The sequence below is a fragment of the Amblyraja radiata genome, chromosome 34, assembly GCF_010909765.2.
Source record: "Amblyraja radiata isolate CabotCenter1 chromosome 34, sAmbRad1.1.pri, whole genome shotgun sequence".
Taxonomy (NCBI): Eukaryota; Metazoa; Chordata; class Chondrichthyes; order Rajiformes; family Rajidae; genus Amblyraja; species Amblyraja radiata.
This window is the reverse complement of record NC_045989.1, coordinates 26,440,623-26,455,251: the sequence shown is the minus strand read 5'-3', so window position 1 is coordinate 26,455,251 and position 14,629 is coordinate 26,440,623. Positions and strand designations below refer to the sequence as shown.

At 41.1% G+C, this 14,629-nt stretch overlaps 1 protein-coding gene across 4 annotated transcripts in view; it reads right to left on the bottom strand.

The window, feature by feature from the left end:
* Window positions 1-1,559: 1,559 nt before the first annotated feature.
* The window catches only part of asb7 (ankyrin repeat and SOCS box containing 7), a 30,379-nt gene continuing 17,309 nt past the window's right edge, over window positions 1,560-14,629 (bottom strand). For 2 of the 4 annotated variants that reach the window (XM_033050369.1, XM_033050368.1), the window contains 2 exons: window positions 12,099-12,704; window positions 9,112-10,022 (listed from right to left, as the gene is read on the bottom strand). In XM_033050369.1, coding sequence (XP_032906260.1) covers window positions 9,814-10,022; window positions 12,099-12,704 — 815 coding nt within the window. In that variant the 3' untranslated portion in view covers window positions 9,112-9,813. Of the gene's footprint in view, window positions 5,299-9,111; window positions 10,023-12,098; window positions 12,705-14,629 lie in introns of those variants that run through there. The other 2 variants (XM_033050370.1, XM_033050371.1) reach the window with 2 other exon arrangements.

Below are 14,629 nucleotides of genomic sequence, written 5' to 3'. Positions count from 1 at the left end.
CTCGCCAATGTACAAGAGTCCACATCTTGAACAACGGATACAGTAGATGAGGTTGGAGGAGGTGCAGATGAACCTCTGCCTAAGCAGAAAGGACTGTCGGAGTCCGTGGAGAGAGTCAAGGGAGGAGGTATAGGGACAGGTGTTGCATCTTCTGCGGTTGCAGGGGAAGGTACCTGGGGAGGGGGTGGCTCGGGTGGGAAGGGATGAGTTTACCAGGGAGTTGCAGAGGGAACGGTATCTGTGGATGGCAGAAAGGGGTGGAGATGGGAAGATGTGATGAGTGTTGGGATCCTGTTGGAGGTGGAGGAAATTTCTGAGGATTGTGTTGTATGCGACGGCTGATGGGATGAAAGGTAAGGACTAAGGGGAGGGGGAGCAAGGGCGGAGCTGTGGGTAGGGAGGAGACACGAGTGAGGGCCTTATCTATGATGGGAGAGGGGAATCCCTGTTCACCTAAAAATGAGAACATCTCGGATGTCCTGATATGGAACACCTCATCTTGGGCGCAAATGCAGATGAAGGGAGGAGCCATCTTGGGGAACGGCTGCTAACCAGCAGCCGTCCGTTTAACTCACTTTTTTTTTTTGGAGTTTTAGTAAGTCCTGTCCTTTGTCTGTTGGAGAATGGACTTTTTAATGTGGGGGGAAGGAGGTAATTATATTTCTAGGTCCCTACCTGGTCGGTGAGGCAGCTTTTTCTCCGGGCTGCCCCGTCGACCCGTCCACGTGGCTTACCAGCAGGCGTGGAGCGCCGTTTCCTAGCGGGGACCGCCCAGCACCTCGGCTTCAGTGGCGGTACAGCGCTGGGGCGCTATCGCGGAGCGGGCGATGCCTTGCCTTGCCTGGGTCGCCGCGCTGGATCGACGCGCTGGAGCTCCGGTGAGCTGTGACCGCCGAGATCAACACCTCCGGGCTGCGGGTCTGCGGAGCGGGCGGCGCCGACTCTAACATCGGGAGCCTGCGAGCTCCAAACCGGCGCGACCATGTCGGCTTCGGAAGCTGCGGTCCCCAGTCAGGAAGCGGCCGTTCCAGGTGGCCCAGCCGCTGAGAGGACTCTCCCGACGCCGGGGCGACACCACCCGGTGAGAACTGCCAGGAACATCGGGCCGCCGTAGAGACAATAGCGGTGGCCTCAATAGGCCTGACTTTGGGTGAACTGGGAATGGGGACTGGACATGGTGCCTTCCCCCACAGTGGTAACCATTGTGGGGGGATGATTTTTTTTGTGTGTAAGTAAACATGTTAGTCTGTGTCCAAGATGGCTGTCGGAAGGGAGAGTGGACGCTGGCGCGCTTTAGCTGCCGCTGCTCTCTCTTCACATTGTGTTTTTGATTTTTTGTCTTTGGATTGAATTCTGTTTTTAATTTGTGTTTTGGTGATGTCCTTATTATTTATTTTATTCCGATTATATGTTTTATTATTCTTGTTAATCTCTGTAAGGTGTCCTTGAGATTTTTGAAAGGCGCCCCCAAATAAAATGTATTATTATTATTATTAGATGTGACATGTACCCTGAACAGATATCTTATACACATTCAAAGTAGCTGAACACAAACAATATAACATAACACTTAAATATTTTATTGAATTGCGTCCTTTAAATACTCCAAAAATGTATTAATCTTTTTACATTTAGAACACAAAACATTTACAAAAATTAGTGGTCCATTTCTTCAAACATTAAATAGTTCCGTTGGTACATTACCAGTTATAAAACTGTACAAAAAAATTCATCCAATGAATTCTTGAAGATTTGTTTCTCTTTGGTATTTCAAGTTAAGAAGAAAACGTACAAAAAAAACATTAAAAAAAAATCTATGACCCTATGCATCATAGCATTTGTCCACAAACAAATTGTTCATACATTTCTGTATTTACTGAAGGATTGGATCCCAACCCATCAAGTCTAGAAATGATGCAGAATAACATTTGGTCATCAAAGCTGTTTCTCCCCAATTCGTTTTTTTAAATATTCCAAAGGCCTCTTACTGAATCTCCTTTTGATTGTTACAGTTAAAGCAAAATAGTTTGAGTTTTCAAGACAGTAGTTCCCCAATATACCTTGACATCTCAATAAACTCTCACTACATCATACTTCTTGGGATCATATAAACCCTGTACATCACTAGTTTCACAGCCCACCATTATAACATTTAGGATCAGCAGTGAACAAACTGCTAGCGGAAGAAGAAAAACGTTTTAGTGCCAAGGGGTCAAGGGGTCAAGGCAAAATATAGATGAGCCACCACCAAAACTCATAAGAGGATTATATGCAGTTAAATGCTCCTGAGTCCTGTATTCCTATCAAATACAGTGTTACCTGAAAAAAAGCCAGAAACAGCTCAAGCTTCAATTATTATAAATTTATTTCTTTAAGGTGAGAAAATTAAAAATGATGATTTCTAGAATGCTGAAGCTCCGACATTCTCCTCGTTATTTCTTTAATTTGATATGTCATTGCAGTGAGAGCAATCCAGTGTTAGACCAGTGTTAGTTGCACTGTATAAGGCATTTCATATTTGCAAAGTAAACACCAGTGTTTCGTACAACATCAGTGCCAGTGTTCCAACATGTAGACACTTAATTATAGTTTTACTTCTTGCGTTTTGCAAAGGCATCATACTCAACTGAATCAATCAGTCACTAACTTCTTTAGTGGAACACGTTACATTGCCACTGATGTGAAAACAAGCATGGGTCTTTGAAACTTATTTACATTTGTAAATAAGAATGTTACAGTATGGGACATGCAAACATGCAGCCACTGCCTCTAGTCCTGTTTCCACCCAAGTCAGAAAGGGAGCATACTGATGGTAGTAACTTTGAACACTCCTAGTTGAACTAACATCCCCACCTGCTATAAAATAGACTCAAACCACAAAACCTGCAAACAAAAACTAGAATGAATCTCTCGTGTCTCGGTGGCTAAAGCATATTCTTACCTTTCCTTTTGATTCCTAGCGATTTTACCGAGTGTGGAAACTGAGTGGATCCCACTGCTTATTGTCTATTTACTTTACTTAGGCTGGGGGTACATTGAGGAAAGATCAAGGAGGGAAGTGGTGCATCAGTGACTTCTGTTCCTAAGACCTTTGCTGAGAAACAGTCCAGTTCCCTCACCAGGTAAAACTCCTTACTTCACAAGTGAACAACTTTCCTATAGATGGGAACAACGCAACAAGTCAACAACAAACAGGGCCATTTGCTCAGTGCCAGCTGTAGTACTAGCATCATTGTTTTCAATATTCTGGCACGCAGGGAGAAAACCTTGGTCTTATTTTCTCTGTGTTTACAAGCCCCAATGTTCCTGCTCATTAGTGTGTGTAGAGGCAAAGGAGAAATAGGGCAAAGAATAGATCAGGGCCCATCAATCGTCTCGTAAGGCTTGGATTCCCAACCATTTACCATTGAAGTGCTGAACATTCAACACCAGTCTGAGCCATTCCCTGCTACCCAGGGACATCATTCATGTTAACATGAAGAACATTATTCCCCTCTATAAAAACGACAAGACAAACTATAAGCAGGGTGTACATTTAAAAGTGTTTCATTTAAAAGCAATCAAATATTAAATTATAATTCTTTACAACAGTTTATAATTTAATTTAGTTAGAAATCCAATATCCAGGCTCTGTTCAGAATTTTAAATGAGAAACACTCACACTTGTTCTGCTGAGAATTTGACGTGAAAAATATGGTAACATCTAATTTTAGACTGGACAACATGCATTAACAAGTTGTATGATTTAAGGATTTATTTTTCTGAAACATCCCTTGTAGGTACAAATATGACTGGGCAGACACACAGGTGATACTATCCACTGACACCTCTGTCTTTAGTGCTGAAACAACCCCAGGTGGCCATATGCTTGGGAAACTAAAAGAATGAACTGGATGCTTACATCATATCAGAGTAAAATTAAATATGATAAATGATGGAAAAGGCGACCCTACAATGTAGGTCAAGTTAATGAGTCCCCGTCATGGACATAAGTGGAGGAGCCAATTCCAGTGCATCGTGACTTGAGGGTAAAGATACAGGTAGACTAGATAACAGCACAAACTGATGAGAGGGCACTAAGGACAGAACAACACTGAGTGAAGACATATTTATTATATGAGAATCTGGTTATGATACACTCACGTGTCATCCCTCAATATTCTACCGTATTCCAGCACGTGACCAGTAATGCTAAAGCACACACTTTATAACAGAGAAGTGAAGAACATAAGCAGTTTTGGGATCAGTCTAAAAGAAAAAAGGTATGGAAAGTATTGCAATAAAACTTCAAATTGCAATGGCACCTTTAATTTTTTTGCTTATGTCAAAACAATAATCTGTTATAGTAACAGAAGACATACCATGGCAGTGTGCATCTGTGGAAAGCGCACTGCAACAATTTGAGCTCCATTTTTAAAGAACAGAAAACAAATGAATGGAATAAAACATTTCAATACTAAAGGTAGGGTTGAGGATAGAAGGGAAGGGCAAAGAGAATAATATGGTTGGATGATGAAGCAGATTATCTTGGTCAAGTGATACCTTTCATAACTTTTTCCTTAGCTTCCCAACTGCCTCAGTTATTGATGCAGCCTTCAAGTTTTTTTTTGAATGAGAAATGATCTGATGCATCATTCAATGCACTATTTCCTCAAGTTTGTTGATTTCCCTCTCAATTTTATCTTTTTCTCAACAAATGTCATGTACATTTTTAATGCAGATGCTGAATGACCTTTATTCCACCTCTGCTTTAGATCTCAAATTTGATTTAGATCAATATGATAGAAACTTGCAGGTGCACCAAAAATTTAGCAAAACTTATTTTTTTAATTTCATGACCTCTATCATTCAAATGTCACCTGTTCCAGTTGAGTAAATTCTATCATCTCAGCATTAAAATAATAAGCATTTGTTGAAAAGGTTAAATTGGGAGTGAGGAAATAATGAACATAGCCAACTTAAACAGTTAAGTATGTTAGTTTAGAACTTTTGTTTAGAAGTGATCAGAGGTTCTCCTGGAGTGGATCTATTATGACAAGTTGAGAGAGGTACGGACGCCCGCATTGACTTTAAATGTCATCAAATTGGGAATTGCATAGAATGTACTTGGGGCAAGGCCATGCCTACTACAATCTCTCAAGACTTCAACTTTTTACATTCAGATGTCATCAAACTTGTGCTTCAAATAGTCTTTCATGACTTTTGCAAGAGGGAGTGCCTCCAGTCCTTTCAAATTCTGCAAGCCTATACATTGTCGGATTTTAATTCGGCACAGATCCTGTAAATTTCTAGGCTGTCCTAAAGGAAGAAGAAAATATAAGAAGCATTAATGTTTCATGACTATAACATTAGATTTATATCAAGTACTGCTAGGCGTACAATAGACACAAGTCAAGCAAACTTCAGCTAATAAGGGCTTTCTGAAAAGATAAATTATTTGCTGTCAAGAATGTTCTTGTTGCTGGCGTGATGCTGAGGAAGCCTTGAAGCTTGATGGTCATGTCACGTTGGTCAGGATTATGCATTCACTCAGCAGATATTTAATCATCTCAAACCATTACATTAACAGCCAAGTCCTAGATCAAAACAATTAGACACAGCCTTGGGATTACATCTAATTTAATACTTGATTTTGCCTGCAGATTTTAAAAGCTCCATTTTCCATTACAAATGTAGTCAATAGAAGTCAACTTGTTCTCTTAATTATTTTAACTCCATATTGGAAAGGGTGGCACAAGTTAATTAATTCTGTAAGAATAGATAGATCGTAATAAAATGTCTTCAAAACAGTGATGTTACTTACCCCTGATTGATTCTGTGATATGTTTACCTTATTAAAACTTCTGTTAATGAGTTATATTTTACCAGGTTGATTACAACCATATTGAAGCAGATTCCTCAGTAGAAAATTAGTGGATGTAGGATGTGTTTGAAAGAAGACTGTTTACAGCTATTGCAGGGGGTGAAGCTAATTTACATATGTACAACGTCCAAATGGTAGACAATCAGAACTGAGTGGTTCAATATCCACATAAAGAGTAGCAGTACACAATGCTACATTTTCAGGAAAATGCACAAGTAGAAGCTAGTTTCAAAAGGTTTGTGGTAAAGTAGTCTGTTTTGGTATGCTAATAGTCTTTTGCTTTGAAAAGAATGCAAGACCAATGAGCAGGTTTGGAAATCTTATACTATTATAACCAAGACATGGACAGTGCATCAACCTGAAGTTGTCCAAAGTGAGCATAAAGACACACGCCTGTCACTAGTGTGACAATAAAATATTGTCATAAACTCAATCGTGCTCCAGATACTTCTGCAAGGTCAATGTTGTCAAACACTCAGTCTATGGTAGATGATTCAAAATACAATATTAGCCAGGAATGAGACACCAAAAGTCTGCTGAAATGTGGTCCAGATACCTGGGAATCTCTAACAAAAGCATTTGGACATGTTCATTTTGTTTAATTCAACGTGACAGAATAATACTGAACACAGTTCAATATCTAATTTCAATGGATCACTTTAAACAACTTTTCTGAAAACTGCCCTACAATTTAGAAGTGCCTTTATCCACACAGCCCTTTATATCCTTAACCTTCTGAAAAGATTTACCTGTCATGTTCCAGTATAATCCAGATCATAGTTCCTTACCAAATAAAAAGTATTCTCTTTCCCTGAATATTTAGCCGGTTACATTAAATCGATAGTCTATGGATACCAATTCTCCAGGCAATGGATCTCAACAATAATGCTATAAAAACTCATAACTGATGTTTGACTTTTAAAATCTGTTCTTTTGTTCCACTTCTCAAAGGTTTTATCAAAACAATATTGTGCCCTCTGGAAAATCTAAAAAGGTTAACAATTGTCTTTTATTTTCTGGAAGAAATAATTTCAATTTTGTACATTCCCCACTTTCATCTTGAAACCTTAAAAAACAACGCAATCCTGTCCTGTTGAATAGAGGGTACACAAAAAAGCTGGAGAAACTCAGCGGGTGCAGCAGCATCTATGGAGCGAAGGAAATAGGCAACGTTTCGGGCCGAAACCCTTCTTCAGACTGATAGGGGATGGCGGGGAGAAGGAAGGAAAAAGGAGGAGGAGGAGCCCGAGGGCTGGGGGATGGGAGGAGACAGCCCGAGGGCTAAGGAAGGGGAGGAGACAGCCCGAGGGCTAAGGAAGGGGAGGAGACAGCAGGGGCTAACAAAATTAGGAGAATTCAATGTTCAAGCCCGCAGGCTGCAGACTCCCCAAGCGGAATATAAGGTGCTGTTCCTCCAATTTCCGGTGGTGCTCGCTCTGGGCATGGAGGTGACCCAGGACAGAGAAGTCGGATTCGTAGTGGGAGGGGGAGTTGAAGTGCTGAGCCACCGGGAGGTCAGGTAGGTTCATGCGGACCGAGCGGAGGTGTTCGGTGAAACGATCGCCCAACCTCCGCTTGGTCTCACCGATGTAGATCAGCTGACATCTAGAGCAGCGGATGCAGTAGATGAGGTTGGAGGAGATACAGGTGAACCTCTGTCGCACCTGGAACGACTGCTTGGGTCCTTGAATGCAGTCGAGGGGGGAAGTAAAGGGACAGGTGTTGCATTTCTAGCGGTTGCAACGGAAAGTGCCCGGGGAGTGGGTGGTACGGGAGGGAAGGGAAGAACTGACAAGGGAGTTGCGGAGCGAGCGGTCTTTGTGGAAGGCAGACATGGGGGGAGATGGGAAGATGTGGCGAGGTCACGTTGGGGGTGGCAAAACTGACGTAGGATTATTTGTTGTATGTGACGGCTGGTGGGGTGAAAGGTGAGGACTAGGGGGACTCTGCCCTTGTTGCGAGTGCGGGGATGGGGAGCAGTGTTGCGGGGTATGGCAGAGACCCTGGTGCGAGCCTCATCTATGGTGGAGGAGGGGAACCCCCGTTCCCTGAAGAATGAGGACATTTCAGATGCCCTGGTGTTGAACGCCTCATCCTGGGAGCAGATGCGGCTTAGGCGGAAGAATTGGGAGTGGGGGATGGAGTCCTTACAGGAAGTAGGGTGGGAAGAAGTGTAGTCCAGATAGCCATGGGAGTCAGTGGGTTTATAGTGGAATAGAAGCTGTTGAATAGAGCTGCTGTGGAGATGGCCGACAGCTGCAAGTATAAAGGCATTAGCAGCAACAACCTGACCCCTTCACACTCGTGCAGCGATCAAGAATGTGCATCAGTGTATTTACATTCTTAAGCATCAGAGAAGATTCAGCATACCCACAAGGATTTCCCTGAACTTCAACGCAACAGAAGGTATTCTGACAGGATGCATCTCAGCCTGGTTTGGCAAATGCTCTGGTCTTGACTGCTTTAACCTGCAGAGTGTGAAGACAGTCCAGTCCATCACAGGCTTGTCTTACACTTCAATCCATTCCAGCTTCACACACATTGCATCAGCACCGTCAAGGATGCCTGCTACCTTAGCAATTCCCCTTTCTCCTGTGGAGAAACTGCAGATGCTGGTTTAACACCAATCTGAAGAAAGGTCTCGACTCGAAACATCACCCATTCCTTCTCTCCAGAGATGCTGCCTGTCTCATTGAGTTACTCCAGCATTTTGTGTCTATCCCCTTTCTCTTCCACCTTCTAAGAGAAGGTTAAGGAGCTTGAAAGCTCAGATGCCCAGATTAAAGAACAGCTTTTTCCCCAACTCCTATCTGCCTCCTGTACCAATCATTTGTTGTACAGCCCATTCACAGAGGTGTTGCCATATACTCTTAACTCAACCCAATGGTTACTCATTATTGTACTTTGGTATTCATTTGCACTATTTATTTTATTTCCACTAGAATCTTGTCCTACAGTTTTATACTTGTTATATTGCATTTACCATTACTGCATCTATATTGTTTACTCTGAGTTCATGTGAACAAGTACTTCATTCTACCCTGGTAATTCTGACAATAAATGAGCCTGTAAACTGTAATCTAAACTGTATTTAGTTTGTTGACACTGATGATTTTCTAGACTTGGTGACATAATCCATCATGACATCTCTAGTGCCAAGAGCTCATCTTTCATGTGATATTGATGACCCCCAACCTACTCACCATAACACTGCCGTAACTCTAAAATAAATTTATTCATTTCACTCATTTATTCCATGTTTTTTATTTTATGCAATGTGTCTTGATTTTAAGTAGACAATACATTTATCACTATAAAAAACACCTTCATTATTTAAAATCCTGCAGGAAAGATAACTTGGTCATTGTGAGTCTGAAACACTCTAGCCCCTAATCACCTTTTCCCCATTGACACAATTGTTTGAATAACACGATTTATATATAACATAAGGGTTCGAGGAATGCAGCTATCGTATGGTAGAACTACCTGTAATAAATCAATGTGAAGATGTTGGTTGAGACATTATTGACTTACGAAATGAAGCGCAGTTGAGGTGTGGATGGATAATTACCTAGAATGAAAAAAAACTGAATGCTGGAACTATGATATGTAAATCACACTTAGTAACATATCTTACAAAGTCTCCTCCATGTTGGATCCTGTATGTAGATGGGTGGTGTTACCCTGAATGGATCAGGATGCTCCCTTTAGCTTCTAGCAGTTATTCACCAGTTGTGCTCCTCAACTCCAGCAACTAAGAGACCCAATTTCTTTAACTTCCCCAGTGAAAATAAATCTGACATTCTGCTGATATGAACCTCCCACCTGCTAGAATTCCAGTCCAACACAAGGAAATCTACCATTACTATTAATCCAACTATTTCTCAGTGCTTATAATTGAGAATTGTCAGACTGAGTATTATTACAACTTACTTATAATGCACCAGATGTCAAGAGAGAATGAGCATGTAGTGGACAGAATGAAGGGAGTGAGTGCACAGTGCAAGGGCTGAGGGAGCAGCGGCTCCAAGAAAGACAACGATTGGTGGAAACGGCTCACGGGGCCAAACAGTCACAGAATCTCTTGTCATACTGTTTCTGTAATGGGGAATATAACATATTAAATGATGAATCTGTTTTCCAGTTTTAGAAACTGTGCCTGTGGATTAAAAAAAGCAGTTATTTAACTTGGAGTTATTTACCTCAGCACTGATAAATATAAATTTGCAATCAGGTCCAAGGAAATGATCTGGGATAACGTCAACAAAATATAGTCTGTGTAGAGGCATGAAGAATAGAATGTCGGAATGTTTGGAGACCTTTCGTTGATACATTGGATAGAAGTACATAATAACACACAGCGAACAATGTCACACAAAGTGAAAGCACAGTGTATTAGACGTATTGTAAACCACCAATCACCTGGCACATGGGACGTTGGTATTGCTAGATTGGCAGATTTTCCAGACTGATGGATATTAATATAATTAATACGCAACATACTATTTATTCACTTTTTTGTTTAAGATGTTACATCGCAGTAAAATAAAGTGAGCTCGATGCCAAATCATCTCTATTTCCAAATAGAGTAAAACTCCAATTATCTAGGGATTTGGGCAAGATTAACAGTATTAGGTTTCCCAGACTAATGGATGTTACTCCTATCAACAACAAACATATTTTTATTTTACTGCTTTTGCATGCAGTACAGTGTAATAATTGCCAACAAACTACATGAAACACACCAACTGTGGACCCACCACCAGCTCACACTACAGACTAATGTGTGAGACAGGTGATAAACCATCAGGATTTCCTGCACAAATCAGAGTTTGAGTGGATTATCGGTGTTCTACTGTAATCCTGTGATGTGGGTTATTTATGAAGGGGTTGGCAGAGGACAAATTATGCACTTTGACTGCAGGTTGAATTCAATGTGAAGAAATGAAAGATCACAATTCCAAAAAGAAACGTTATTGAGGAACAGCCAAGGGTTCTGTAACATTTAAAGGACCTGAATCATAGATGTCGATTAATGTACGTTTTATCTCAAGTGTAATGCACAGGTGGGGAATGTGTTGCACAGTGTCTCAGATCATGGCCATGTTCAGCAGAGAGTTTTAAACAGCAGCATGGATGTAATGTAATTGTAGGACTCAGGCTGCATAAGATTGGAATTCAGAAGAAAATATAAATAAATTATTTAATTAAAGTGATTAAACATTACATCGATTCATAGCCAGGTATTGACCATGAAGGTAGGGATGTTTATAATGGGGGAGGCCAATAAATTATAAAATACAAGACGGCTTGTGATAGCGGGTGAGGTCATTGGGAAAAGTTGTTTTAGGTGGGGCTAAGGGACGAAAGGATTGAGAATATCAAGGAGAAACTCTACGACACGGGCGGACCAAGGAGCAGAAATGAGGGCTGCAAACAATTAAAGAATTTACTGCAGGTTTCGGGTTCAAACAGTGAGATCTGGCAACAGGAGCAATAACAATCACAGCTGTTTCAGCGGGCAAGTTGTGTAAAGTATAACCTCAAAGGGAGGTTTCAAGCAAGTAGTGAAGTGGTGTAACCAGTGAGCCGTTTTGATCCACGCAAGTATACACGTGAAGGTGGGAGAAGGAAAGATCCTCACTTCCAACTACGTGGACTTCCTGGAAGTCTGAAGAAGGGTCTCGACCCGAAATATCACCCATTCCTTCTCTCCAGAGATGCTGCCTGTCCCGCTGAGTAACTCCAGCATTTTGTGTCTACCTTCCTGGAAGATGTGTGGAAGATGCTGACCTATGGGATCTTCTACACTCTGGGATGTGAAATAGTCAGAAAAAGAAATGACTCTCCAGTCAGCTAATAATTATCCTTTACAATAAGATTAACTAATCGTCCGCTGCGACTCAAAAATAATTCATCAAGTATGAAGAACTTTACATGCCCTGAGAATAAAAATAGCATTTTACATTTACACGCTCTTTCTTTTCATTATACTTTATACCATTATTTGAAAAGATGCTTTGTTTCGACTTTTATAGTGAACTTCCAATCAGGATTTTGAAAAGACAAATTGGTTTTCCTAAAATTGGTTTGATTCCATGCTGAAAAGTGGAATTTCGTTGCACAGTATTGTGCAATGACAATAAACGTATTCATTCATTAAAGCAATTGCTGGAAGCCTGCTTCCGAAGATTTGATTTTCAAACCGAAAACATTTTAAATAAAAATGACTTACTTGTAACTTCCTGCAAGAAATCCAGGCAGGGTCTGCTAGTTCCAGATAGACTTACAGAGACAGTTAGAGGGGTCTGTCCCTCATAGTTCCTGGTATTACAATCTGCACCATAGTTATGTAACATCCTTGCACAAAGCACATCATCTTTCAGCGCAGATAAATGTAACGGGGTTTGTCCGTCCTCCAACCGCCCGAGATTTGTGTCGGCCCCTCTTTGAAGGAACATTCGACAGTAAGAGTGGTTGCTTTTGATCACCGCATATCGCAAGAGGAAACCATTCTGAATATCAATATTGGCATTGTGGTCCAAAAGAATCTTGACACAGCTTGAACGTTCTCTGATAATGGCCAGCTGAAGTGGGGTAGTGCCTTTGTCGCTGAGAGGGTCAACTTCAGCTTTAAACTCCAGCAAAAGTTTGACGAACGAGTCTCTGCCATAATGGGCAGCCACATGGAGAGGGGTCCACCCATCATTGCTTTTAGCATTAATTATATCAGGTCTGTGTTCCGATTCCAACATCAAGCGTGCTATCCTTGCTCGACCATGCATGGCTGCATAATGCAGAGCAGTGAAGCCTCCAATTAGATCTTTAACAGTGGGGTCAGCTGAAAAAGATTAAAAACAATTTAAAGGACAGTACATATCTAATTTTAATATACAAAGTTAATTAATTGTATGTATTGTAAAACTATAAGATCAAAACTTTCAGAGGTCTGAGGCGATTCCAAGAGATGAAAGAAATGTTCTCTGAATATCTTGTGGCCTTTGCCCTCTGCAGCCAATCTTTAGCTGATTTTACTTGTCCAGAGAATGGTTTGAGCTTATTTCACAGCCTGTGTCAAACACATCAGTCCTTATTTAATCTGAAGCGTCGAGTTAACTTGATACTGTGACAAGTTCATGTGACACTGAATGTGGTAGGATTGATTCATCTGTTGAACCACAGAGGTAACAATCGCATCTTTGTGTCAGAACCATGCATGTTCAATTTCCACACCAGATTCAAGCTCAATCTCCAGGCTGACATCTCCTTGTAATACTGAGATACAGCTGCCGTTGGAGGTGCCGTTTCTCAACTGCGAGGTTGAACTTAGTCCTGTCTGGCCTTTCTATTAGACACAAGAAAAATCCATGACTAATTGAAGCGTAACATCTGGATGTATGAAGAAAATTTATCTCGCAACCAACACCTAAAACAGATGAAGATTAACTCTTTGAGCTTGAGTTTGTGAACTTCAGCCACAGTGCAGGAAAATCTCCATAACCCCTGATCGTTTCATATCTGTTTTGTTGTAAATGATTCAACACCTGTGAAGAAATTTATTTTCATCTCAAAGCTAAATAGCAGACCCCTTAATGATCAGCCAATTATCACATTGTGTACACAGCCAGAGAATGGCTTTAACAGCTGCACAACATTTGGGCCACTGTGGTTATGAAAGACCCTACATAAATGCATGCTCTTCACTCTTGAATAACAGAACTTCAAAAGTAAAGCTACAAGATAGCAACTAGGCATACAGTCCACACATGCCGTATTTACCATGTAGTAGCACAACAGCATTGTACTGCTTATGGCATTTCCATCAGATGCAAGTGATTGCCATTTCAAAATAGAACATAATCAGGATTTTTGCTAATTATAAAGCGCTAGTCATAGTCAGTCATGTGGCATGGAAACAGGCCCTTCAGCCCAACTTGTCTAGGGCGACTAGACACTTCACCTACACGAGTCTCCCCTGCCACATTTGGCCCATATCCCTCTAAACATTTCCTATCCACATACCTGTCAAAATGTCTGTAAATGTTGTAAGATTACCTGCCTCAACGACCACCTCAGGCAGCTCGTTCCATATATTTACCACCTTCTGTATAAAAAAAAGTTACCCCTCAGGTTCCTACTAAATCTTTTCCCTTGCACCTTAAACCCATGTCCCTTGGTTCTTGATTCCCCTATTCTGGGTAAAAGACTCAGTGCATTTACCTAATTTATCCTCCTCGTGATCTTATACACCTCTATAAGATTACCCCTCATCCTCCTGAACTCCAAGCAATAAAGTACTAGCCTGCCCAACCTCTCCATATAGCTCAGACCTTCAAATCCTGGCACTATCCTTGTAAATCTTCTCTGCACTGAAACAACTACTGAATGGTTTTAGTGGTGCACAAAGACTAGCACTGACTGGTGAAGCATAAAAAATAGGTTTCTACAGTATAGGTCCTGGATAATCTTGGTAAATATAAATGTAATTGTTAAAAATCAAAAGGCATTGTACAAGAAATAGCCGTGTTCTTGGTGCAGTCCTAGCCATAATACTCGTTGAATTTTATTTGGTGGGAATCCTGCAACTTGCAAATCAGCTGATAAATTTCATAGCAAGTAATTGAACTTTGAGTGTAATTGATTTGCTGTGGTAAACTGGTGTAATAAAGTGTTACATGAATGCATGTTGTATGATGGTGATCTGCTACCAGTAGGTACAGCATTCTCCATGTCCCAATCTTCTTGTAACACCGGATAACTTGTAGC